Source organism: Xylocopa sonorina, chromosome 6, assembly GCF_050948175.1.
Source record: "Xylocopa sonorina isolate GNS202 chromosome 6, iyXylSono1_principal, whole genome shotgun sequence".
In the NCBI taxonomy this organism is placed as follows: Eukaryota; Metazoa; Arthropoda; class Insecta; order Hymenoptera; family Apidae; genus Xylocopa; species Xylocopa sonorina.
This window is the reverse complement of record NC_135198.1, coordinates 3,623,078-3,650,767: the sequence shown is the minus strand read 5'-3', so window position 1 is coordinate 3,650,767 and position 27,690 is coordinate 3,623,078. Positions and strand designations below refer to the sequence as shown.

The window sequence follows — 27,690 nt, the reverse complement described above, 5'->3', positions numbered from 1 at the left end:
TACCCCAAGTGCTCGATTCCAACTATTTTCAGCACTCGGCTTTGGACTTAAAAAAATTGAAATCAACAATTTTTCTCGAGATCCATAATTACATAAATACTCTGCGATTACACTTTTGCAGTATATTGGACCAATTTCGAGTTATATCGGAAATTTTATTTGATAATAGCAATAAAATTTCCAGTCCCCAATATATTAATTAGCTCTAAGAACAGGTTACATGGCAAACTCTACGAAAATGAGTTGCATCAAGATACTCTATCCTCTTCGCACTTTTTCTCTTCTAACATAAAGTATATATAAGGCTACGTTCCTATCGCGTCGCGAATATTTACTTGACACTGCAGTGAACATTGAAACGAACGTTTTAAGTACTACTATTATGTACATGTCGCTCCGCATGATCTCGAACCTTCGAAGACGTCCAAGGAGCGAGGCTCGTGGTCTTGGCGGTGGCCATTTATTTGGCTCGCGTTACGCGTTGATTAAACGTATCTGGTCAATTGGGTGTGGAAGTCTTGGAGGCAGACGATCAGCTGGCTAAACGTTGGCCTTTCATCCGCGGACATTGCCCAACAGTAGGCCATGACTGCGAACAGCTCGTCGGGGCAATTTATTGGCTGCGCCAATCTGTATCCGTCTCTGAGGTAGGAAGCCATTTCGAACGCGTCGACCTCCACGTATGGCTGCTGCGCTAACGTCGTTAGCTCCCATAATAAAACGCCGAATGCCCACTGAAAAACAAACGAAAAACACACATTTCGCTTTATTCCTCGTAACAATGGAAATTAGTTTAGAATTTCCATGCGTTTCTCTCATATTTTTTCTGCTACTCGGAATGAACGGACGCGTTACCAGCGCAAATTGGTACCAAAATGGCTGCTGTGTAACAGAATTAACGTAGCAGTAAAAATAATGAAAACCAGGAAGATTGATTCTTGCAATTGTGTAATGATAAAATTGTAAAATTTGAAGGGAGGATAGAAATGAATTTACTCACCACGTCAGAGGCAGTGCTGAACGTTTTGTTCAGGAGGCTTTCGATAGCGAGCCATTTGATCGGACGATTCTCGTTGTCACCGAGGCAATGGTAGTCTTGCGGGAACAGATCCCTGGCCAGCGCGTTGTCCGTGATTTGAACCCTCAGATCATCGTCAACGCTAATAAAACACAGCATCCATCGTTAAATACGTCGTCGAGGGATAACCTCGATCGGTTGTGCGCGATGTATGTGTGTATGTGTGTACGTCGAAGCCGCAAGGAGGCACGCAAACCGAGCTCTCGAACCAGTCGATTGGCGCGTGTGGTAAATGCGAAAGGGTGCGTGAAAAAAAAAAAGAATGACGAAGGGATACCAAGAAGAGCATTAAAGTCATCTCCGCGAGACGAAACAGTAGCGGCCAGTAATTAAACAGCCTCGAGCCACCGTATTTATTGCTAATTAATGCCGCACGGCCAATTAATTTCGTAACGAAACGTAACGACCTTAACTTTACGACGCCACGAACCGATGCTACGACGGAAAAAAAATTTAGTCCAACGACGTGAATCGCGCGAAGTCCGTTTTATGGGGAATTATTCCCACATTATTTCGTGGCCTCAGAATACCGCGTACACGGTTTCTATCTTGATTTACCTTTGCCTCTATTGTGTAATCGAGCAACCATTCAAAAGCATGTTTCAGCTTTTTATCTTCTTCTTTCGTACCTTTACCGTGTTGGCGATATTGCGTGAGATTCATCATTTTTACTTTCAACTTCGTTCAACGATGCGCGAAAATGTCTGCGCGAAAGGGTTGGTAAGATATTTGAAAAGTGTGAAGACTGGCGAGCAACAGAAGGATGTACCAAGGTATTTAGGTACACAAGATCTATATATAGGTCCTACTGCCAACGTATCTACCATTCACGAATGCCCCAAACTTTACGATAAACAGAAAAGATTAGAATTTACAAAAGTGTCTTGTGCCGCAACTTGAAAATGTAATTTCAGAAAGAGATAAAAAGCATAAGAGTTGAAAGGTATCGCTGGTGGCGAAGGAGATAGGAGATGCTTTCGTTAAAGAGAGTGCAACGCGAAACAATTCTTCGGCTTACTTACACGCAATTTCTGGCGGCTAAATCTCTGTGCACCAGTCTCTTTCTGTGAAGATACTGGACCCCTTTGGCAGCTTGAAGGGCCATTTCCACGACTTCTTGGGTGGTGAGTGCTCTCGGTGGCCCCTCGCTGCTCAGCTTGCACCTCAGCAAGAACCTTTTCATGTTCTTGTAGCCGGTGTGCGGGTACAAGAGGAAAGGCGCGCTTCTGTCCTCGATGGAGACACCCAAAACGGGGAGCAACGCTTGATGACTTAAACCGTACAGCGCTAAACCCTCGCGCAGCAGAAGAGCGACCTTCGAGAAAGGGAATTTTAAAGCGGCGGTGTTTAATTTGGGGAGCGATTAATATAGAACGTAGCCGAATGAATTCACCAATTCTCTCGCGTGTGAACATTCCGTCTAACCGAAACTCGATGAATAATTCATCGAGTACAAACAAGGAGAACTCAAAACCAACGACCCAACGACCAGGGTGTGAATTAAATAACCGTGCACCAACTACAATTAGTATAATCTATGGAACGGTGATTAACTATTTCGAATTAGAAAATTACGACTCGCGCAAGCGGTTTGATTAATATTTTATATACGTTACGCGTAATTCCACCGCGTTATTTGCACGGGATCGGCAGGAAGCGCGGGTCTAATTACGCGGCGATACTCCTCGGAAGCTAATTGCGAGCCACTAGTCGAGGACTAGCGGGAGGAGGATCGAGCGTAATTTCATTAATAATGTTGCAAACCACACGAGCTAATTGGCGAGCCGAAGGTCAATTACTTACCTGCGATTGCGATGCATGCTCCGCGGCAGTTTTCACTAGGACATCCCTCGGGGTGGACGCGCCCTCCTCGTGATAACTGCCTCTGTACACGCGACCGAATGTGCCCTCCATCTCGATGCTGAGGAGGCGTACCCTGCATCTGTAACAAGCGCGGAACGAGATTGCCCACGGGATTCGTGACCGCGCCAGGACGCGGAACCGATAATTATCCTCGCGCTAACTTTGAACTCGTCCCACCGCGAGATTATCGGGCAGCCGGATCGATCGGACGCAGGATCGAAACGGAAGCGGGTCGAGTTTTCGAGACAGGTTCGCGGGACTCGCGTTCCTCCGTCGCGATCCTGCTGGTTCGAAGTTAATTCGCACTGGGAACGCTTCGTCGTCGAAGGATTTTTGAAAAGGAACTCGCGGTGAATTTATCGTGCGAGTAATCGGTTCCAGAAGTGTTGGATATAATTTTAATTCGTTGGCGAGGGAAGTAGGATCTCTAACGCCTTTAACGTGTAATTTGGCTCTCGAGGATTATCAAGATCTGAAATAACCTAGTTAACTTAACAATACGAGTCCAACTTCCTTTTATATGGTATAATTAACGGAACTTCGAAAAAGAATGTAACCTTGTTATAGATGAGAAAACGTTTTGAACATTTTGCAAAATAATTGTTAACAATTTAGATTGCTTCGATGCAAAATCGTTTAATTTAATAATTGTATCAAATAGTGAGAAAGACGAAAGTCAATGCGGAGGCTGTAAAGGCACTTGCGATATTTAAAAAGAGTCATTATAGACTCTGACCTACCTCTGGACCGTAATCTCTTGGATTCTCTCGTGTAATTCTCGACTTGGTCGATCGTCCAATCTTCTATAAGTAGAAGTAGACGCGGCAGAAGCAGGTGGAGGTGTCTCTGGCGACAAAAAGGTCTGCGCTGGCCCGACTCCTGTGCCCTTCTCCACGCTGCACGCTGAACTGAGTCCCCGTGATTCTCTTCAAAAATCAGAACAACATCACGAATCAAAAATTGATCGCTATCTACAAAGAAAAAAACTACTAAAAGTCTTCATCTTCGAAATAAGTTGACGCACATAACACAGAGTAACGTTTCATACTTTTCCATCATCTGACAGGCGAACATTATACTCTAATGACATGCTTCTTGTGTTCTACGATTCTTGTCGAACATATTTTTCCCAAAACAAAGTAAGAGAATCGTATCTCGAAGACACTTACTGAAGTGGGTCGCGGTGCCGTCTAGTTTTCTTATCGCGGACGTAGTACGCGATCACAAGAACGAAGATGGCGGCGATGAACGCACAGGCGCACCCGATGGCGGCGTAAAACACTTGGCCACCGGAAGAGGTGCCAGACGCCGCGACGAGGACCTCTTCCGGGTCGATGTTGCTCTTGTCCTTCAAGCAGATTTTCTTTCGTCTGAAGTCCAAACTGGTCGTGTTCCGTCTCGACAAGGAGACGTTTATGCGGAGGCTCAGGTCCACTTCCGCGTCGTACGGGGCACAGTGCAACGCCAGTGCCCACGTCTGCAGACCGCCGACGGGGATCTCGCCTGCTTGAGATATGTTCAGGGAACTGCTCAGAGCTGTCGGATTGCTGATGTCCACTGACATCGTGTACGGCAACTAGAAATGTACGAAGAATTTTTTTTTAATTTAATTAGAGTGACATGTAACTCTGTTGATGATGATTGCTACTCTTTAGAACAGCATTGTGTATTAGAATCTTATTTATAGTATTCATAATGATATGTGAAAGCGAGCAGCTTCTTTAAAATCAAAGTGAATAAGAGTAATGCTCTTAATTTTGTAAATTAAAAAGTGAACAGTTGAGATTATGCAGACTCGCAGTTACACTTGCTTCGAACAATATAAATTCCAAAAGTCACAAACATCAATTGCGATTCGCGCGACTATCGGGCAGACACGATCGTTGGAAATAGTCGAAATAAACGAAGCTGTCAATTCCCGTCTGTGAATGGCAATTTCAGACGGCTCGACGTAAACGGACATGGATGGACTCGCATTTCCGACTTCGCGTTCTACGCCCGCTTGTAGTCGAGGCGAACGCGCAATTTCCCGGCGGATCCGCGAGAAAAATGGCGGCGTGAATGCGGATCACGGAAATTTCAAATCTGCATGGAAACGAGCGTCCGCGCGTATGCGACGGGAATGAAGAATTCGAGGAGAGAAGGCAGAGAGACGGATGGTCGAAGGAGGTGCACGGGGAAAAGTATTTTTTTTTTTAAACCGTGGAAGGAGCGATAGACAAATGGAAGAAAGTCGAAGGACGCGAGGGACTGGAGATGCTACTGGCTGCTTGCTCGTAATCACGCGAGCGTTGAACCTTCTCCTATAATCTGAAACGTACCATTCTTGGAAGACAATTTGCGCCCAGTGGGGAGGCAAAGTGTATCTAGAAAGATGCCCGGCGGGAACAGAAGGGAGGAAACGGAAGATAACGAGAAATTGGAGTAGAAATTATTGTTTAAATAATCCTAAACTCTTTGACTTTAAAGAAAAAGCAGACATTTGGGTTGGACATTATTCGAAAATTAAATTACGAAAGCTTAAGGCATTATTCGAAAGATTTTCATTTCTTAACCTTCCATTTCTTACACCGTAATTGGTCAGTCATTTTATTTAAAAGACTGAACTGAAGAAAGAGTCACAAATTATTGTCTCGCTGGAAATCCTCCTTTCTAACTTGCCTTTGTAGATAAATACAATAGAACTGGAGGATCAAGCTTAATTACAGCGCGTTAGACAGCATACATCCTTATTCATCCGCCATCCTACATCCTCGTTCGCGCATACCATCCCTCCGCCAGTGCGATATAAAATAAAGACGTTATTATCATTACATTAAAAATGACTAAATAAACCCTGCATGCAGATTCGAGCAAAAATGTATCCAGTTTTACGACGGAGAAAAGAAGAAGAAGAAGTCGAAGACGAAGAGGAGAAGGAAGAGGCTAGAGGCGAGGGAAGAGAAGTTCGGTTGATGGCGAGGCGTTCGCTGGTGATCACCGCGGCAGCAATGATGATCGGTTTCCAACTAGCCGCGGAGAAGGCACCTCGTCAACCTGCCAGCTCGTCGCTACTACGCTACACTCTACACGGTACTCCTCGCCGCGATCTTTTATGACTACGGGCGACCAACTACGTGCTGACAGTGAATGCCTCTGTAAACCGGCTAACCATTCGGCTTAAACTGTCCGGGGAATCTTTTACGATTTTTTTCTCCTCCCCTTCCACCACACCCTCCCGCCCTTGCCTCCAGCTAATTTTCTGAACACCTCCGGGAGACGTTGCCAGGAAACTCGCCGAGCGATGCGGGACCGTGAAATTTTACGGACGCGCCGCAGTTCTGGAGGATTCCGTTTCTAGATCTCACGGCGGACATTTTGGTTCGAACGCGGCGGTGTAGCGAAGTGAGGCAGGCGAGTAATGCGAAAGTTAAGATTTGGTAATGGATTTTACGCCCTACGATAGTTTTTGGTACAAGTGTTCGAGATCCAAACTTTGCGTAATAACTTTTGAGTAATATTTTAAAAACAAAAAGTCTTTCTTAATCAAATTTGTCATTTGAACAAAAATTATAATCAGTAGAAGTAATTTGTCAAACTTGCACTTTGAATAATCGTATAACTATTTATTTATTCCGTCACTGATGCAACAGTTGGACAATGTTCTGCGAAAGATCGATAGTATTCTAATTGAAATCGCGTGCTCGATAAATCTCCGTTTAGAGACGCGGTTAGAATAGATTTGTCTCGAGGGGGGAAGGTTCGACGGGGCTCAAAAGTGGTCAGTTTGATTGGCAAGCAGCCGGTGCGCCTAAGTAGCATTCGGGACACTCGGTTTTGTCGTGAAGGTGACGGATGTCTCTCGACTGGTCATCAGTCTCCGGCTTTCTTCTCCTCCTTCTTCCACCGCCGTTCCATCGTGAGACAACTCGAAGAAGTGGCTGGACCACTTTGTCCTACTCTCGGTTCTGTTCCCTTCGTTTCTTGTTTTTTTTTTCCCCTCCACCCTTCTACCCCCATACGCATCGTCGACGAGTCAATCCGACACCGTACCGCATTCTCTCCACTTTTCGCCGCCACTTTGTCAAAGTACTACCTTCGTCCGCGACGTATTAGTAAAAAGCGTTTGCCCAACACTCTAACGAGTCATTTGTCACTACGCTTCTAATCACGTTCCTCGAACTCGTCGGCGGGAAACATTTTTTTTTCTTTTTCGAATCGTTTCTGCCGTTTCTGGAAAACGCTAACCACTAGAGTAAGTACGTTCTTAGAATGATTCGACTATGCTTGTAGCGACTAGAATTTTTATTTACCTTTGCCCCTTCAGGATTTATTTCATTTCAGAATTAAAAGTTTCTTTTAACGATGCTAGGCGATTAATTTCTATTTTAAGTTAGACATTGAAATAGTAGAAGAGATTACGGTTTTTGCTTTCTTTTTTTGAATTGTACAATTTTTTGCAGCTCTGATTTCGTGATACTCAGCACACCGTTGAACTGTGTAATATATTATTGAGAATTCCGCGAAGAACAGCTGGGGTTAGCAATATTCACGACCACTTTGACAGAGGCATTTTCATCGATTGAGAAACCTCGATAAATTCGTTCCAATGAGACGAAGAATACCGGGTAAAGTGGTGTTTGTCGCTGGTGGCATGAATCTGAGAAACGGGATGGTCTGACATGCCTCGATAATCCAGATAAGTACGTCGCGCAAGGGCGCGAGAGAAACGGAGACTAAAGAGAGAGAGAGGGAGTAAAAGCTGGTTTTTACGTGCAGAGACTATTGCTTTTACCGTCAGCTTCATTTCCCATGAAACGCGTCGATACAAGTCGAATCGCATGACTAGCCACTAATAACCAATTGTAAAGTTTGACAGACATTTTTAGCGTCTATGATGTCTACACTACTTTTTTAGCTCAATTAATAAGCTTCAAGTTTCTGGAGGTGTCCAAAAAATGTTCACGAAAACCTACGAACGTCAAAAACGTAATCGATATGTGTAAATTGGCAACGAATCTCGCGCGTGGAAACCAGGCTTAACTTCTTGGAACGGCCGTTTGATGCTCGTTCGCGCTCGAAACGTCCTCATCAGGGATTCGTCTGACAAGACACTCCCGTCTTTACTCCCGTAAAGAATACGCGAAGACGCGGATTCGTTCGTTAACGAGCGAATTCACCGCTTCAGGTGGCTTTGATCCAGTCAAAGAAATTCTCCAAGTGGCGGATAAAGCGCGGGACAGACACGGCCGCACGGTTGTAAAAGGTCGCGACACCTCTTTTTCATTAACGTTTCGCGTTTTTCTTGCGCTTCAAAGTCGCTACTCGAGCTGCCCGCTCGAGGTTCACATCCGTCCCGGAAGAATCATCGCGAAGGAGATCGCATGAAAGGTCTGCGCAGCTTTGCGAAACTTACCGGTCTGCCGGCGAGGTTTTCCCAGGTGAAGTGCAGCTTGTGAACCTGGGCTGGCACCGGGACCACGAATTTAATCGCGTACTCGTTTATCACGCCTTCCCTCACGTAAAATAATTCCGCCTGCAGCCCTGCAACAAGAACGACGAATTGTTATTTTAAATACTGAGTGCAAAGGGAAAAGGTGTTCGATGATGGGTGCATCGTTCCTCTCTTGGCTACTATTATAGGTGGTAAATACTAGAATGGCAAGATTTGTTAAATGTAATCAGTCTTTCAATTTCTTGTTTATAAGATTCATTTAACGAATCTTCATTTTAATTATCCATTACTGTACGATTATTGTATTGACATTTATTAATTATTCGCTGCACTTGCATACGTGCAAGATGTAAACTCGAAACATTCTTAATTAATCTCTCGGGACTGAATAACACGTTTAACGACAGTTTGATTGGCGACTCAAGAGTTTCACTGTGCGCTCGCGTTCCTTCCACAGTAGCTTTATCGATTGCAATTAGAGACGCGCGATTTCACGTCCGCGAAGCACGAAAGCAATGACGTCAGCGCGAGAAGAGGGTGAGAAACCGTTGGGTGAGTAAAAGACTGTCAGGTATATACGTTCAGAGATGACTCAGAATGGTGTGCACTGGCGTTAAGAGCAACCTAGCGTGTGCGTGTCTCGCAAATCTAAAAAAAAAAAAATGGTGTACAACGTGCTCTGACATTTACAGTGATGCGATAAAATATCGCGCACATTGTGACGATCCAGATCTGCCCTCTTACAGTGAAAATAGCGTAAAAAAGACGACAGAATATATGTATATTTATATACCTTTCAGCCAACGGTGTACGCCAAAGACATTAACCAACGACAATTTATTACGACACTTGCAAGAACCTCGAAATTGCTCCCAAACGAATCTCCAAGAGCAAGCCCCAGGATTAAACGCGTATCAAACATCGAGAAGTCGCGAAATCCTGGAAGAAAATTCATTTCTTCAGGAACACTGACGCTTCTTCTAAAAATGAACCAGTAATACGAATTGTATCTTTAAATTGATGCGATCATTAAAATTGTTACACTTGGTTCATTTAGAACAATTTTAATTTGAGACAATTGACCGTACACAGATGCTCGTCCATCTTTAAAGAACTGCACGAGCGACAAAGAGACGATCTGTTTCGCGATCGATACGAGAACGGCTCGGTACCAGCGTAGGAAGTAGTCGTGAACGATTTGCGTTTAATCGTTTATCGAACGAGGCATCGAGGAGAACGCATCTCTCCGCCACTTATCTTTTGGCGAGGAGGCGAGCGGAGTCGTCGGGTAATCGAGTAATCGACTACTCGAACGCAGTGAATACAAATCGTGTGAACCGAGGCGAAACAGAGAGGAGGGCCTGTTCCTCCTCGCGATTTACCCACCGAGGAGGGATAAGTAATGGTGGTACGAGCGCATTGTCTCGAAGAAGAAGGTGGTCTCGCTCCGTCGAGTTAGCTGGCTCGTTATATTCTTGCGTAGTATTTTTAAAACGCCCGCTGCGCGCGAACTTTAAAGACGCATTCAATGCTAGCTTTGTTGCTTCCGTGCCACTTAAAACTGAATTATGATCGCAAGAACACGCGCGCGTCGGGTCCCTGGCGGACTCGGAGCGTCTCTCCTAGCGCTCTTCCCTTCGCCCCCCATTTTTTCTCCACTCGCATCGCGTTTCATTATGCAGATCGTCCGTAAACGACGAGAGTTCGATAAAAACCGTACGCGAACAACAAGACCTGCATTATCCTAGAGGAAATATTAAATACGACACGATAAATTGCCATTCTAATTATAGAAATTCGTTTAACACGCAATTATCAAATATGCAATTATAAAGTATAGATATATACTACGAAGTACTAAATTATTGCGCAACAATAATCATGAAACACAATGCTAAAACTTTAATCTGAAACCAATAACAGCTATTAGCAGCTAATTAGTGGACCGTCAAACCGCAATACTGGACACAGCCGCGAGCAGATACAAACGAAACGTCAAACACGTCGACACAAGCCTCCCAGTTTCTATATCCGCGCGACGCTGAGCCAAACACAGCCCCCGTTCGAAGAGCCAACAAATATTCCCCCCACAGTTTGATATTCAGAAACAACGGAGCAGCTGGACGTTACGCTACCGAGTAATCCGCATTCAGGAGCCGCGAGGTTACGTGGGCGAAGCCGGCCAAGGTGGAAGATCAAGTAAAACAAAACATGGAGAGAGAGAGAGAGAGAGAGAGAGAGAAACGAAGGGAAGAATATCCCCGGCGGAAGGGAAAAGGAGGCGAGGCGGGCGTCGTGTACTCCCTTCGAGGGCCTCTCTACGCTTGTTGTATCAGATAGGACGGTTAACGAGGCACGAGTTGGATTTTTAAGTCACCCGAAGACAATGTGCCGCAGCCCCCACGGTCGTGTCTTTGCTTTCGGTCCCTCTCCACCGTGCAACCCGGTCCCTAGCCTCCCGGCTCCATCGGCCTTCGGCCTTTACCGGTTTTCTGCATCAGATATCTCGTATGCCCACGACCCCGGCGTGCTGCCCGTTCCACCATCGAAACCGCGGCCGTTTCTTCCCTGCCCGTGGGCCAACCGCGGTGTTCCTCGTAAAAAAGCCTCCGGATGGCCCCGCGCCGCGTCCTCCCGGGAAATAATTACCTCCACGGATCCTCGAAACCGCGCTGAGTTATCGCCGCTAAAAATCGAATCTACTGGTAGCCCCTGCGACTCGGGACATTTTTATAGATGTTCCCGGTATCGACGATCTCTTGGACCCGTGTCGAGAAGTACCTAGTCGACGCGGCGAGACGTTCGGGTGTCTGAGGGCTAGAGAAAGGTCGACAACACCGTTCTCCCGAGTGAATCAACGTGGACGATGAATTTATAGTTCTGTGTTAAAAGTGTATCGTATATCGTATCGCGTGAAGTCTGAAGAATACTAATTTTGTTGATAGAGATGCAGTGTGGCTCGAGTAAATGATCTCAAAGCGGGACCCTTATGCTACAAAGAGGGTAGCGTTAATACCAACCCTTAACTCGGCGAGGAAGTCTTTCAGGATCTGTGGAAAGTGAGTGCAACAGTAATAGTCGAGGTGGATGCCTCCCCATCATCGCGACAGCCAAGTCATGACCTCGTTACCAATTTTTTATATTCTTTGAGAGCTTAATCTGCCGGGGGACTGCATTGGTATCCTCCCTTGCGTTTACGCGGGGACCTTGAGCGCGAATGAAGAACCAAGGGGTGGCCGTGTACCATCCAACGATCCTTTGATGTCTGGTACATGCCTGGAGCGGGCCAAAGTGCAAGCAAGAACGGCAAAGAGAAAGGAAAAGATGAAGGAGATGTGGTACGACGAAGGAAGAACGAGAAAGAGAGAGAGAAAGAGAGAGAGAGAGAGAGAGAGCCCTTTCAACGAAGGCGTCGACCCTCGACAACGAGTGCCAGACACAATTGTCACGAAGGGTTCCACGGCACTTGGAACCTTTCCTCTTGGGCCGTGTACGATCTCTAACTACACCGACTGACGTGGCTGCTACTAGGAGAACTCTCAAACTGTTACGGAACCCCCTCGCAGCCTGCTGACACCCCGGAAAACGTGCGGGATCAAAGATAAGGAACCGAGGAAACCCTCAGACGGGCAACAGAGTCAGTTCGGTGAACCTGCCGCCGCAAACCAGATATCGATCAACCAGATATCTAAGTAGAAGGTGAAACAAAGGTGGAGGAGCTGTTCGAGTTCTTCGGCCATCTTGATATTTTTATTCCGCTTAGGGGTGAGTCGCGCCGTCCGAGTTAAGGGTGATACGCTGTACCTCGTTTCGATTTTGCGTCGCTCGCCCAATTTTACGTAGCAGATTTCAAACGAGTAATCTCCGATTTAAAAGAAAATAAATTACCAGAATATGCAAATGAGCGAAAAGAAACTCGTTTCTTAAACGAAAGTGTGGCGTCGAGTAAAAGTTCGTATCTCGCGGCCAACGTGCGTCGCATAGTTTGTGGAAAAATTTATGAAACGTTTAAAAACAGCGAAATACGGCTAAAAGTTTTCGGAGGACGAGGGACAAAGTGGACGGAGAGTAGAATATAGGGAATAAAAGGAACGGAGAGATAGGAAGCTTTCCAAGCGACGATCTTTTGAATACTTTATGCCTTTCAAAGTGGTCCAGCATTATGGCGGAGTATGCAGATACCTTTCACTTTCAGGGACGTTGTACATAAAAACAAACATTTTGGCCGCCTTTTAAAGAAACCAAATAACACGCGGTGAATATAAATGGAATGCGGACAAAAAGTTGTTAAGAATGGATTCGGAAAAATTCTTTTTCACGCTCCTCACGCTGTCAAAATACAAAATTCAGCTGCTCCGAGAGGCAAGGTGCAACGATGACGAAGAGGTATCCCATCTACACAAAAGCTACACTTCAAGCATAATAATAAGTACTTCTCTAACAAAACTTAAAGAGAGAACAAAAACTTATTCCTATATTTATTTCAAAAATTAATTTTATTTAAACAACGCTCGCTTCTGATCCCAAACTAAACCACCAAGCCTTCAATCACTCTCGAAGAAAAGGAGCGCAGGTAGAGCAAAAAACAAAAAAAATAAATCGTTGGTACAAAGGATGATAGAGAAGAAAAGAGCGCAAGCATGTTGGTTCCGCGAGGCGCGAAACAGCCGGCAAAATTTCGCAGGCCACCGTGTCCCCCGCTGTCAAAATACAGCATGGAGGCGAGTTGACGAGCGAAGCTCCAAGAGTCGTATAAAGGGGAGCTGAAAAAAGGGCCCGCTGAATTGCTGGCTAGGCCACAGAGTCCACCCCTCCCTCTGGCCAACCCTTGGCCCCTCTACCCCATTCCCCTCGCCTCACGGGGCCCCTAAGGCTTTGGGTCAGAAACCTAACACCTTTCGAGCGCAAAACCCACGGTACGCTTATAACGAGATATCCTCCTGTGGCGAGCCTTTTAAAACGAGACGACGACGGGCGGCAGCGCCTGCGAGCGGAGGGACAGGGCCCAGGATTATGCGTCGCGCAGGTCGAAGGAACAGGAAATATTAGATTTACACGTCGTGACGCCTGCTCACAATGCACCCGCTCCGATTTTTGTTCGATCCCAATGCGGTCCTGGACACCAAACCCCCTGCTCTGCGCTCTGCCAACTATACAATGAGCATTCTCCTTGCTGCGAAACGTGCCGTTGGCTCTGTTCGCTGCCACCGGCAAAATTCGATGGAAACGCTCGATAGAATCTGCGGTTTAAATACGATGCAAGAAAGCTGAGGCTTTTTTAACACTTTAACGGTGGGAGTACTTTTAGCACAGTCGATCGGAGAATAAAATGAGGGATAGTATACACATTCTAATTTTAAATCACTGAAATTATCGTATTTATTTTGTTTTGTTTTAGTGGTTTATAAGTCACATCCGCGGTTAAAGGATTAATTATGAAGGAAACTAGATTGTTTTTAAAATATCTTAAACAGAATGCGAATGCATTGGGATGTAAAATGAAAAAGGCAGAAAGCAAGAGTACAAAAATTTCACTGAAAGCTTTGTCTCCTAGAAAAAAAGCTTTGAAAATCCGTGATATGCGCACAGACTGGTAATAAAAGATAAAAGAGCTCATAAGTCAGTAGAGCATTTAAGATGGCGTTGCGCGTACATTTCATGCATCTTCAAAGTCGTATATCTCTGAAATGAGACTTCAACTACAATTCTCTTATTCCTAACTTTCTCCTTATTTTAACTTCCAGAATCATTCTTGAAAATTTCTTCGACAAATATCCGGACGGTTCGTACCTCGAAAAATTGACGAAATCGATCACTGATCGAGCTTGCATCTGCCCCAAGTCGATCCGTAGAGGCTGCAGAAGGGAAACGCCCAAGTGTCTGAGAGAAACCTCGTCCCAGACTGTGCAAACAAGATCGTGATTGGGCGCAATTAACGATTAACCAGAAATCGATCAGAAATTCAGAGTGCGCGGCTCCAACGCAAACCTCGTGCACGTCAGGCTGATCCAAAAATGATCCGCGAGGCGAGGTTAACGACCAGATCGGGCAGCTGGTACTCGCCGATACTTCGACACGCAGCCTCGGGAGATCTAATAACGTAGCCATGTATACGGTCGTACAAACGAGCTCGCCACATACGTGTGTGTGTACGAGCGCGTGCTGCCGCTGCATGGGATATTTTTCACTTTCGCCAGCGCGAGTAAACGACGTGGGCGTGCGTATATACCCTGTGCACGTATACACGCAGTCGTATACTGTTAGTTTCTCACCCACGTGCGAGACCACTACTTGTACTCGTACGCCAATAAAGGTATCCCTACTGTGATCTACTACAAGTGACCGTAAAAATTTTCTCAGTCTGCATAAACACTATTTTAGCTTTGTTATTGGAAGAATAATTCGTGATTGTATCATCAGTATTTTTTCTTTTTTTTTTTTTAAGCAAGATACGTATAAAATAAAGCGCGACATTCAAATTACAAATGTGGTTGCACAGTAGTGTCTCTCGTATAGTATAGATGTATCGAAATACTGATATTCGCTGCACAGATTTATCCAAAAATTAGTAGAACTTTCAGAAGCTTCTGTTCGAACACTCCAAAGGCATATTAAGATTCCACAGTTAACAACAAAAGAAACTGCTGTTCACATCTGTATGCGACAAGCGGCGGCTTATCAAGATTACCGCCCAATGAATACTAATTGCATCGACAGCTTAATTCGTAAATATATTCAGATGCAAGACGGATTCGCGCCAAGCGAAACTGCGTGCTCCACGGGCACGGCTACTCGACACGGTGTCGCGTAAGTTTTTCGATAAGAGTTAAGGTGCTACCCTCTATATAATACAGGAGGCTGACTGCTTAGCATATATCGAACGGGTACGCGGGTTCTTCGTCCGCCGACGGGGGTCTCCTCTGAATAACCCATAAGTCCTAGCCAGGTCCTGTGGACGTCGTTTGTACCCCCTCCGCGTCCTCGTCCCTCCACGGTTTGTCCTCTTTCGTTATTACGACGCCAACCCTGTCTCTCCGTTCCTCTTCGCGGGCCATAGGTCACATCCAGGAAGGCGTAACTTCACGCGACACCAGTTATAATTCACTCCGGAGGGTCGTAAGCAAGCTGGTGGAAACGGAGAGTGAAATAAAAGGAACGAGGCGCGGTGCATACCGCGTTGGGTTATTTCATCGTTTCGGTGATACTTTTTCCCCGGTCCTTCCGAAACTCAGCCACGTCCCTTTATAGCCTTAGCCAGCGGAAGGATTAAGGAAACCTACCCGGCAGACTTTCCGTTACGGTTAAGTCCCCGACATTCTCCGCAGTCTATTGTAAAGCACTGCTGTCGCTATAAAACTTGGACTTCGAACGAGTCCTCGGGTAATTCCCTCTGACGATTCGCCCCGCCGTTAGCCGTGCTTTGATAAGACGCTGCTGGGACTTGGCGTCACGCTAATTCCACGACCGAACCAGAAATATTTCGTTTCTGGAGTTTCAACTACGCTTACTTGAAATTACGATAATCCGTGTATAAATTTCAATTCGACTCTATCTCTGATCCATCTTAAAACCTCGACACTCTAAATCTAGCTTATCCTAATTTAATTTGAAGCCCATGAGATCGTTTTCTTCCTCGAATTTTAATTTATTAAGAAAGGTATTATCGCGTATTTGACTACAGATTCCAAATTTTAGCTCTATTTAAAAGTAAAGTTGTGATTTATTCACCACGCATTGAAAGTCACTACTTTATTCTCCCATTCAGACGGAGGGAACTGAACCAACGTTGAAACACAGAGCCGATAACCTAAAGCATCGATGACTAATCTCGCGTGCGCGCGAAGCCCTATTACCTTCCATACAAACGGACCATAGAAACATATACGCCGATAGAAACAGCATCCCCTCACGCACGAGAATAAACGAAATCAATGTTCCATACTGTTTTCACGAGTCTTACGAATCTTCCAAACAAGTATCTGACAGCAGTCAACCGTCGTGTCTTCGCGACACCCCGACTGATCACTCGACCCAGCGACAAGTCAGCGATTTATTTTCACATGTCCACGCGGAATACGTACGTTTCTTTCCGGCCGCGGTTAAATCTGGTTCATTGTCCCGCGACGTGGCCCAGTAGATGGACTCCCTGTATTGTTGGTAACCCCGTGGGCACGTTTATTTACCGAGGGTAGTACGGCAGCGGAACGGGAGGCAAAGCAAACCGTGCGACGGTACGTGATTCTGGCATCGGGAGCTAAAATAATATTGTTCCTGGCGTGCACCCTCGAAATCGCATTTCGTGCCACGGCCAGCTCGTTATATCGCGCTGTAACGACAGCGAAAGCCAGGGCGAACGGGGGCCGCGACAGATGGGTGGGCTGATTGAGACGTTGTCGCCCATCGCGCAAGGGAGGACATATGGCACTACGCTGGCAATCAGGGCTCGGACACGAGGAGGATTACGCGGTGGACGAATTTATCGTGATGTTCGATCGGGGCGCCCCTTTCCTTTGGGGCACCGTTCGTGGCTCCGCGATCGACGTTGCTCGTTAAGAAGGATTCGCCAGGAAGTCGACCGCGGAGAAACGGCCGTCTCGATCCTCTTCGAATGCCTCGCCGTCGATCTTAGTCAGCCCCGAGTTTAATCCCTCGAGCTGTCAGCTGCGCCACGTCTCGAACAGCTAAACTTTTCCTTTTCGGGTATCGGGGGACGGAAAAATTCTTTTCTTCGGTCGAAGGATTGCTGTGATCGGCTCACACGCGTTTATAGTACTACTGTGAAGAGTCAAGTTTTGAGATTTCGACATTTTACGTTTGTCGTGAGATCAGATCGTGAGATATGTCGCTTGGAATATCAAAAGGTTTAATGATACGAAGCTAATTCATGGAACGATGGGAGTATTCTTATCGTTCACCGAAGTAATTGCAGGGTAGTATCTAAGTTCAGAGATGTGTTTAAAAAGGACATTAACAATGCACACGTAACTGTAATTTATGCGTTACGGTAGCTAGCTTTTATGAGAACAGGACATAGACTTTATTACTGATATACGACCACGGCATGCCAAATTAGATTAGCATTGCATTTACATAAGCAGTAAAGTCATGCACTATTTACCGAACGAATTACAGTGAACTTATATAAGCGTGTTCGTTGCAAATAAAAATAGTTCGAGATGAAAATTTCCCCACCTGCACGTGGCCAGTCGAAAACGAACGATAATTCACAAGATAAAACCAGCAATCTATAATACATAATTACGAACCACATATTTAATACAAATTAAGTAATATTATCCGAATATTACGAACCTCAAACCTGTTATTACTCGCGAAACAAAAAACCCAAATGCAAACAAACCGAAAGCTACTTGCTGCACGCGAACTATGCTCGCGTAAAGAGCACTCCGCGCGTACAGAATAATATCGTTGTGTCCCGAAATATACGCAGAAATCGGCACCTTTCGCACGTGTTAAAACAAGTTAACGGGGTGCTAAATCCATCGAACTTTCCGTCATAAACCAACGGAATGGAAACAAGCAGGCCGCGATGAAAGCGGATCGCGGCCGAGTAACAAGCAGAGAAACACCCATCCGCGGTTACCAACAAAACCCGGCGGACTCCTCCGGCTCGCGGTTCGTCCCAACGGTGAGTGACGCATGAATACGTCCCAAATTCTCGGGAAAGAACTGACCTACGAGTATACACGTGTTCGACGACAATCCGGCACTGTCCAACCGGCGCGACGACCCGCTCCAGGGAAGATCAATCTTCCGTCAGGACGGACCCACCGGCAGATTTATCACCGAGGACACCACGTCGAGGGATGAACCGTGCGAGGGCGATCCCCGTCGCGGAGGTGGAGGGACGTCGAACGTGAAAAGGCTGAGCCATCCCCTGCCGCGGGGGTCCCGAGTACTCGCAGGAGATGGCATCGGCGAGGCCTTCGAATTTTTAAGTGGCCTCCGCCATGTGTCCCTTTTCCCGGCGCCGATGCTTTGATAATTCCACGGACGCGTTCGAAATTCCGTCTGCTGTCAGGAGGATGACATAGAACAAGACGGGACACTCGAAGCGCTGAAGGGCGTCCGTGGTTGCTCGTCTGGAGCCACTCTCTCTCTCTCTCTCTCTCCTCGGCCATTTAGACGGGTACGCGTAATCAGTCTCCTTTTGTTGGGGGAAGACAGGGTTGATTTAAGTGGAGGAAGCTCTTACAAAAGCTGTCGGGGTATTTTTGAAAATAGTACTCGAAGGCGAACGGTGTTGGCTCGATACGAGCGAGCGTAGCAATGGATGGATTCATGATTGGATTCCACGTTGGTTCGATGGTAATTCACACGGCTCGGAAGTGTGTGGTTTGAGCTGAACGGTTGGGTGAGTGGGAAGGTTAACCCATGGGAAGTTTTCTTGTCTTTATGTACCTTTTTTTCTGAGGGACGGATACAAATATAGATTATTTTTATGCGTTTTCTGGTCCCTCTGTATATTTGCCTATTAGACGTTGAAACTACTGTGCTAGGAATAACAGAAATACAGCTTTTCGAAGAATACCCGATTTCCTTCTTTAATCCTCGCGCGGTCTCTTTCCAGCATTTCCAGACCAATCGCGTATTCTCGTTTTCAAGAAAAACTTCCTATTTCTTACAACAAACACGCATAACTACATTATCCACCATCACGGGAGCTGCATTCTTTTCGAGACGAGCGAGATCGTTCGAAGAGCAAAAAAATTCCAGGGCCCGTGGCAGAGTTAATCATCGACGGGGAGATGTTGGCGAGCGACGATTCCAGGAGGGAAAATTTGGCTCGCGTGCCGCCGCGCATTAAGGCGGCCACGCGAGCTGACAGCCCGGTGGTAAATAAAACGAAGCCACTTCCTTTGTCAGAAATGGAAGAAGCAGCCGGGGTCGACGTGTAACGCGGATCGCTGGGGCCCCGCGCCCGGTCACCTTGTGAAATGCAGTCACGAAACGGTAAATTATACGCAGCTTCCAGAACGGCGGTGTTTCCCTGGTCTCCTTTCCACGGTAGTCCGTTCTAGGTAGCGGCACAAAAGGTTAAGGACGGGTACCACTTAAGGGCCCATTTGTCAGGGACTGTTTGCGGCCGTTGGAGGGGAGTACCATCGGCTGGTTTGCCGAGTCACCTAGTATAAGGGCCGGCGCGTCGAAGTCTATAACATTGGTGGGATGTTTCCTCCTGTGGCGCGCCACGGTACTCGTAGGACGGGGTGAACACCGTCGCCGTGGATAAAAACGGTCGTGCTCCGCCGGGAGGGACTGAATCACGATCTTTTATTGAATCAAGGGAAGCCAACGCGCCTGGCGAGCACCTCGCGAGAGTATATACGCGGGACGTTTTTCACCGGGAGGAACGGCAGACTCATCTTCGAGAAGCAGATGCTCGTTAAGATCCTGTCACTCAGGACTCGCTGCGAGTTGAAGCCAAAACAGACCCACGGATGAGAACTGAAAGATTCTTTGCGTGGATAACGTTGAAAAATTGATGAACGTTCTCGTTAACAGGTGGGAGAGGAAGAATATAGAAAAGGACGGCGAGGATCGATAGGGTTAAACAGGTACTACGTGCACCTTTCACTTTAGGGAAACATCGCTCGTAGCGGGTCTCGAGTAATTATTTAATATTGGAAGACGTCGATTTTGTAGATGTATATTCTACGAGCACTTTGTAGGAACAACGGATTCCCCCGGGACCCGTCCCTTTTTCACGAGATTTCTCGACAGAAAGAAACTCTTCCAAATACCATTGGGTAACTAGAGAGTGATCATTTCCACCCTCGTGCCACATGTATCTTCGAACTCCCCAGAGACAAGAGGCACTCTATGTAAGAGTGTCTCAAGTAAAAGCACATTATAGTTTCGCTTGATGCTCGAGACCCTCCTAATTGCATTACCAGCTGAGCTTTTCACTAATGTCCATCATGGTAAAGATCAGCTTTCTTATGCGCGAAAGAAAAGTTTCTTAGAATTCTTCAAAGCAAAATTCTTACGCTACGTAAGGCTGTGTCTATTACTCTGCGTGAGTTATACGAATCGCGAGGACACTGGACAGAAAATCCGTAGTCCTGTCGCCTAAGAAAAATGAGGGCGCAAAGTCTGCACGTGTTCTTCTTTCAGACCCTTAGGTATAAACAGTCGGAGGTCCGCTCGAACCGACAGGTTTCTTACACTGTTCGTATCCAGGATTCCATTTCCCAGCGCAAGATTCATTTCTATTTCTACGTTGACACGTTGAAATAATCCAACGCGAAGAGTCGTGGAGTCGTATTTAGAAATCATCGACAGGTTCGCGAAACGGTAGCGAAGCAGAAAGGCAGCGTTCAGTCCCCTCGATGGGAAATGTAACACGTGTCGCGCCATTGAAACTCGTCGGGAGTTTCGTGGCAGGGATTTTCTTCTTTCTGCCAGGCAGAAAAAGACGCGGCTCGAGGCGCGCCGCTCGCTGCTGGAAGAAAATCCACGGGGGTCCCGCGTCTACCCCGACGGCACCTCATGTAAATGTCTGCCCGAACACATCCAGCGGAGTGTCCCTGGCACGTAGGTTGAACGAAACGAGCTGGCGCACACAGGCGAAGGCTTAAGGCGCGGATCTTAACGAGGAGTCGAAGATTGATGCGGACAACGGTGCAGCATCCGCCCGTTGGTCCATCTTGAAACCGTACACGCGAGCGTTCCTCCGCAACCTTCCCCTTCTCGTAACGCATCCTTCTCTGTCACTTGTGCATCGACAGATACGATCTTACTACTTTTTTCCGGCTTTTTTCCCTCGCTACTTTAACTCCATCCGTTTCTGTCCGCCCTTCGTCTGTATTTATTTGTGCGCGCGAACAATTCGTCATAGTTCGAGCTGGAACGAGGCGCTTGATGGTTGACTTGAAATTTTTAAGATCGTAAATACACGACACGTCGTATCGATTCGTTGGACGATTTTTCAGTGCTCGTTTCGTTTGGAATTTTACGGATACGTGAATCGTTTGCAGTAGAGATGTAAAAGATGATTGTAGAAGAAAAAAATGGAGAATTGTAATGAAAGATTGCATTGAAAATTCGTTAAGCTTGCAACCATATAGATTTCTGCCATTATTGTACGCAGACTCGACGGATCCTCAAAGCCATTCCATCCGAAAACGATGGTTCAAACAGAATTTCGTTGCACCTGATTTTGACCACAATTGGGCCCGCAAAATCGACCCTTAGATTTTCCAGCAACAGCCCTACGTTATGCACCAACAAGCAAACAAGCGTAACGCTCGGTCTTTTCAGAGGGCCGCCGTTCGCTACGCCACTGTGCGCGCATAAACGTTTTCACGGAGCCCAGGCGGGACCTTTGAGGCCGCCCCACTCCTCGAGTAACATCAAGATGGGCCTGTCAGGCCCTAACTAGCTAAGGTCGGACCCGAGCCGGACTCACACGAGTGGAACACCGCCTCCGGCACGAGATCGTCGGAGTGCGCACACCGCTATCGTGTTTTGACACGGACTCCTGACGGATGATGCTCGCGCGGATCATTGTGGTTTGACGTTTTCCTGATTGAACGCAGCATTAATTTCACAACGGACTTTCTCTTCTCATGCAAATTCCGTTAAATAGAAAGTCTCTCCAGTCGAGGAGTTACAGTCCCGTTATTTATCATTTTTTTTCTTTTTTGGCGAGCGAAAATATGGAATGTTTAAATTTTATAAGATTCTACGGTATTTTAGAAGCAAGTGGCGGATCTTTGCGAAAATAGGTAACGCAAATAAGAATATTTCGAACGGAGTATGAAAAAGACGCGTCTACGACGTTTAAGGAGGACAAAGAGGGTACTTGTTCTGCGCCGTGAGAATTAATTATGAAGCACTCGAGACTTCATGGTTCACCTAATATTACAGGGCCAAAAATTGCACAGAATATAGAGGTATTACAATAGAGGTATTCTTTAGTAGGTAGCCAATAAAATTTTTATTAATTAGTACGATGTATGTTCTAACGTTTGTCATTTTTATGCGGTTATAGCGTAGTAGTTGATATCACGAGCGATCGACGATCATAATTTACTTGTCTCCCCCGAAGAGCGAGAAACCGAGAGAGGACAGGAATGCAACGTAGCACCGGTGGAATTCAAAGTTATCTTATCCGAAGCGGATGCTACACGATACCGAAGTGGTAGCAAACTCGTAGGACCATAGGTACTTAAAGATAAGTCTAAAATTTTCGAGCCATACACGGTGTCTTTGGAACTCGCTTCAGCACTAGGAATTAAACCTACTTTATATGTTATTCATCGATTTTATTGAAATATTTTGCTATTATACATTTTATTACAATATTTTATTCTTATATATTTTATTGTTACATATTTTATTACAATACTTTATTATATAACATTATCACACTTATGCATCACAAAAACACTTCACTTCACTTCACTTCCTCTTCCGTATGATGTATCCCACGATGCAATCTTCCTTGTAGATTCTTCCTTGTTGTTCCTAGAGGAAAATTGTGGCTTTTTGGGGAGGGTTCCAGGCCTGGAGGGGTCACGGTTAAGGGCGCAGGGCTGGGGTATGGCAAGGGTTGGGTCATCAGGGGGTCGTGAGCATAGGCTGGGGAACACAGCCATGGGCAGGGACACCGTGGATAGGGGCTTCCAAGGGCATGGAGTACCACGGGCATGGTTACAGTTACAGACATCTCCAAAAGAGATGGCGGTAATCTCTCGCTTATGCGAGGAGTATCACCTGATTTCATCCGCGAACGTTTCCCTTATAAGCACTATGGTGTCAACCACCACTTGCGAGAAAGATCAATTGTTTTAGCCACCTGGCGGCCGCGAGATTAATTACACTCTATGCGATTTTCGGTCTAATGCAGTAGTAGATAGGGTTGTGCGTTAGGGGCTAGACGCTCGACGCGTAGCTGCATGCGCTCCAGTTAAATTACGAAATAAAGAAGACAAATTCGATACTTTCATTTTGATACAGAATATTTTCATTATTCGTATCAAATGAAACGAGTATCTGTTATATACAAAAGTATATAATTAACATACCTAGTGCATAATATATCTTTTTCAATAAGATGCATGGCTGTTTAAATTACACTTTAGGACGAACCGTAATTACATTTCAGAACGAACATTAGTTAACAGAATAAAAATAGAATACTATTAATAAAATTATATTCTAATACAAAAAAAGCACAGTTCTTGCTGGAATAAAATGAAACGAAAGACTGCGTTAATTCTGATTCTGCTTGAAATAAATATCGATTGCCACGTATCGATGCGATTAATGAATAAAATTATCGATACCTCGATGGTATCGCTACATCCCTACCCGTAACTACTTACAATGTTCGACGAGCGTAAACAGTTAACACATTTCTCACGAGTGGCTCTTACAAGCCCGTTCGACGTTTACCCACTTACAATAAATCGAACTTCCAGTTCCCACCTCCGTATTCATGCATACACATCGTGCGCGTACACTTTTTGCGCCGTAAGACTTTAACGAACGCAAAACTGCTTCTCGAGCGTGCAAATCGGTAACCGTAATTAATCACCGGCCCGATATCTTCATCGGCACTGCTTTCCATTACGACTGGCCACGGAATCGAGGCAACGGAGCGGAATGCTCGACGGCAATCGAGATCGATTTCTCGCGATGCATGCTCGTCGAACGACACAACCGTGTGCGTGCAGGAAACCCTATAGTAAATACCGAAATTGGAAACCTCCCTCTTCCAGGAAGCGTGAGCGCGGCACGAAAAACCCGTGGCCCATATGGAGAGCGACTCGAGGGGTCCACCGAAATCGGTATCGGGGCCTCTATCTGACCGTGGAGGCCCGCTGGGCTTGGTCGCGCGGCAGCACGGCCGTCGGACTGAAACGAGAGAGAGAAAGAGAGAGAGAGAGAGAGAGGAGCAAAAAGAAAAAATGAGGGGAAAAGAAACCGGACGAGCCGCAAGAAAACAAGACGAAGAGGACCGATTGCCGATTATTCGGTGTCTAAACAAACTAGGGCCGGTCCTGTATCGGGGCCTGGCCACCCCGTGCTGTATTCGTTTAACAAGGACCTCGTTAGAATACTTTATTGCGTTCTACGTGTATGCGTATCGTGCGTGTGCATCTTATCCTTGGAATCTCGTTATACACTCGATAGCCTTTTGGCGTTGACGCCTGAGGCTGTACGTGGCGATCGAGGGTGCCAAAACACTCGTGCGTAGATAAGAACAGATTAGGAAATAAGTCGTGCAGAATCTCGCGGTCCTGTTCGCTCGGGTACGAATTCAAAATGGAGTGGATGCACGGGTGCATCGATCAGTCGCGCTTGCGTGAACATCAACTTGGACGCCGTACGAGTACCGATTCCACTTTCTTGCGATCGTTCGGCGCAAACTTTGTTGCTTTGTTTGCAACGAAACCCGTAAATGTCGTTTTTAAGTAGATTACACGCGCGAAGTTAACGCAGGGGGAAAATGTCCAACCGATTCGCGAGTGAAAAGAGTTGAAATCAAGAGCGACGCAGTTTTTTAGTCATTAACGGCATCTGCTGCGCCGGCTACGAAACGTGTTCGCATGCTCTCTGTCAACGAAACGTGTTTGCCAGAGGAACAAGACTCCTGTAATGTATCGTGCAACATTAGTGATACGCAAACAAGTCCTGTTTTTATGTGAAACGGGATGGACCACTACTTAATCCAGGAAACATCGTTACACCCAGTTCGAGATTAATCTCTACTTCTCTTTTATAGTTAATACCTCACGCTGGTTGCTGTAAAACATCTTGTTCATCTAAAACAATATATATAAACCTTCACGCGTCGCTTTTGTACGTAGCTGTACCGTGTGTCTACAATATTCCACGAGTATGCGAGAGTCGCAGCGCCTCATCGCCTCGAACAATTCCGCGTTAAGCACGAGTGGAACTAATAAAAGCGGAGCCGTACAAGGCTGACCGATTCAATACCTCTCGTTCCAACGTATAGCCGCGGTGCTAATATACTCAAGATTTATAACCGCGATTAATAACGCCGTCTCTAAACAGCGCAACCACTCGCGATCCCCTTTCATTCGCGATTCGATTTCACGCGAACCCCGATTCGTCGTCGTCGTCGTCGGCGTCGATTGTCCGACGGCTTGGCTGGCGCACAGATGCACGCACGGGAAGTGAACGTCGCGTTGTCAATCGTCACGCGGAAAGTGTGCGCGTCGATCGCTGAAAACGCGCAATCCCACGCGCGAACGCGTCCCTAGGGGTGTACGGGAATCGGTGAATCAGCGGTTCGAGCGATTTCCCGCTGCTCTCCAGGTGTCGTTGTCACGGGACACGTCGCCAACCAGCCAGCAACCCTTTGCATCGCTGCCACCCGACACAGCCAGCCGCTTTTCGCGGATCAACGAGCCGAGAGCGAATTATTCGCCGCCGTGGAAGTTATCGGGGAAATATTGGAAAGTTCGCGGCGTCGAGTGGCTTTTAACCGTTTCCGGTACAACGGGCCTACCGCCCAGACACCCCCGCCGTGGGGTAGCCGCCGCGCGATGATTTCTGTCTAACGGCTAGACTACAAATGAAATCTGAACGGGGATAAGACCGACGGGAGAGAGAAAAAGAGGGAGAGGAAATGAGAAATAAGGGAGGGAAAAAAATAGAGAGAAAAAGAGGAGATCGGGAGCGTGAGAATGGAACAAACGATCGAGTATCGTCGGGCTGGCTGAAATCAACCACGTCGTCCGTGAGATTTTAATGGGTCGTTGAACCGTGATTCTTGAGAACTTTTTTTCTTCGATCGCGTTTTAGTCGAAAAATTTTCGGGGCTTCGAACAATAACAAGTTCCGAAGGGTTGAAAACTAGGATTTTCCTGGGAAAGGGATTGAAGAGAAGAGGATCGTTGTACCTCGATAGTACTGGTGTTCTGAAACGAGCTTCTGGATTCTATCTTTGCGCGCAAACGATTGATTCATAGCATTGAATTTACAGTTTAAACTATTTTCCTTTCATCATAACTCCTTAGCTTTTATGGAGCCCAATCTCGACTGTTATGCTAGCTTTTAGTGGACCTCGTATAACAAGAATTTGTGAAATAGGGTCTCGTTTAACACGTAGGTACCATTTTCTGGGAAACATCTTTCCCCTCGTAGAGGCTGTTCCCTTATCCAGAGTAAGAGATAACGAGACAACCGGACAGACTCGGAGTTAATCGTATTTTCCACTTGTGCAACGTTTCCATACCCTCGAGCTAGAATACGTCGTGGCGGAGTTGATAAATTGCCATTGACCCTGGCACGAGGATTACTGCCTCTGCTTTTGCTATGCGTTATAAATTACCATTACTTGACCCGTAACATTTCGATACTCCGTTAAGCACATCGACAGTCACGATTGCACTTCTAATTGCATAGAGTCCCGAACGTCGCGCGGAGGTAATAGGCGCGCCGTATGAATAGCGTAACGTGATCATAATTATTCATTAGCCGAGCGAAATCTCGGAGCTGGGAGGGCTTTGACGCCAACGACTCCTCGCTGCCTACTGCTCACTTATAATGCAACGCGCTAATCGCTATCTTAATGGACATTTGATCGGTGGTTAGAGTTTCAACGGAGCTGTGTGCTTTAATGGATCCGCTAAATCGCTCGGATTAAACATATCCTTACGGGACGAATTATGTGCCCGATATTTGCGTCGAAAGAACGGCGAAGTAAATTCTAAACGTACTACAAGTTCTTATTTCGGGTAATTAATAGCTGCTCGCGCGTGATTTATTAAGGCGCGAATATTTGAAACATTTTTCATGCCTCTCGAATTTCCATTCTGTGTCGCAACAAATGTTGATTTTGTAACAATTTATGGACAACTTTGAAAGTTAAAAGGAAAAATGGAACATGTATTTCACTATAATAATGTTAGTAATCTTTAAGATGTTTGCTATGGATATTAACGCACGTATCTACGATACTTTCAAGATAGCAACATTATCAAAATATGATATTCTACACGTGTAAGATTTTCCGAGTTCCATGAAAACAAACTAAAATCGATGCGTTAACAGTAGAAGACGCTAGAGTAGGAAAAAACGCGTCCGTAATCAGGATAGACAGAGTCAGCTACCGAAAGGTAGCGTGAAAGCGAGCTCAAAACGAATTGCATTACTTCTGCTTACCCATCAGTTTCCGCACTTCTGCCTGGCTGAGAAAAAGGTTGAAGTAACTTGCACCTGGCCGCACGAGGACGAACAGCAACACTGCCAATTTTAGGAGCATCGTGCCCACCACGTGGTTAACCGGTCGTACGTATCAAGCGCCCGTAAACAC

At 46.2% G+C, this 27,690-nt stretch overlaps 2 protein-coding genes across 2 annotated transcripts in view; one reads left to right on the top strand and one right to left on the bottom strand.

Moving 5' to 3' along the window:
- Nucleotides 1-288: 288 nt before the first annotated feature.
- On the bottom strand, nt 289-27,690 carry Dnt (tyrosine-protein kinase Dnt). The gene is made up of 8 exons (XM_076896673.1): nt 27,540-27,690; nt 8,337-8,464; nt 4,111-4,517; nt 3,682-3,867; nt 2,882-3,020; nt 2,101-2,393; nt 1,001-1,160; nt 289-734 (listed from the first exon to the last, which is right to left on the bottom strand). Exons 1-8 carry the CDS (start codon nt 27,637-27,639, stop codon nt 486-488), a joined length of 1,662 nt encoding a protein of 553 aa, XP_076752788.1. The 5' UTR covers nt 27,640-27,690; the 3' UTR covers nt 289-485.
- Rpl8 (ribosomal protein L8) overlaps nt 9,413-27,690 on the top strand; it is a 309,715-nt gene continuing 291,437 nt past the window's right edge. Inside the window, exon 1 of the mRNA XM_076896722.1 lies at nt 9,413-9,422. The gene's annotated coding sequence lies outside the window, so the exon portion shown is untranslated. The remainder of the gene's footprint in view (nt 9,423-27,690) is intronic.

Bases quoted from the DNA above. Each gene is read 5' to 3' on its own strand.
- Dnt (XM_076896673.1), bottom strand. From the start codon at position 27,639: ATGCTCCTAAAATTGGCAGTGTTGCTGTTCGTCCTCGTGCGGCCAGGT. The intron at 8,465-27,539 runs GTAAGCAGAAGT...TTCTTGTTGCAG, and splicing joins AGAAGTGCGGAAACTGATGG to GGCTGCAGGCGGAATTATTT. The intron at 4,518-8,336 runs GTAAGTTTCGCA...GTACATTTCTAG, and splicing joins AAAACCTCGCCGGCAGACCG to TTGCCGTACACGATGTCAGT.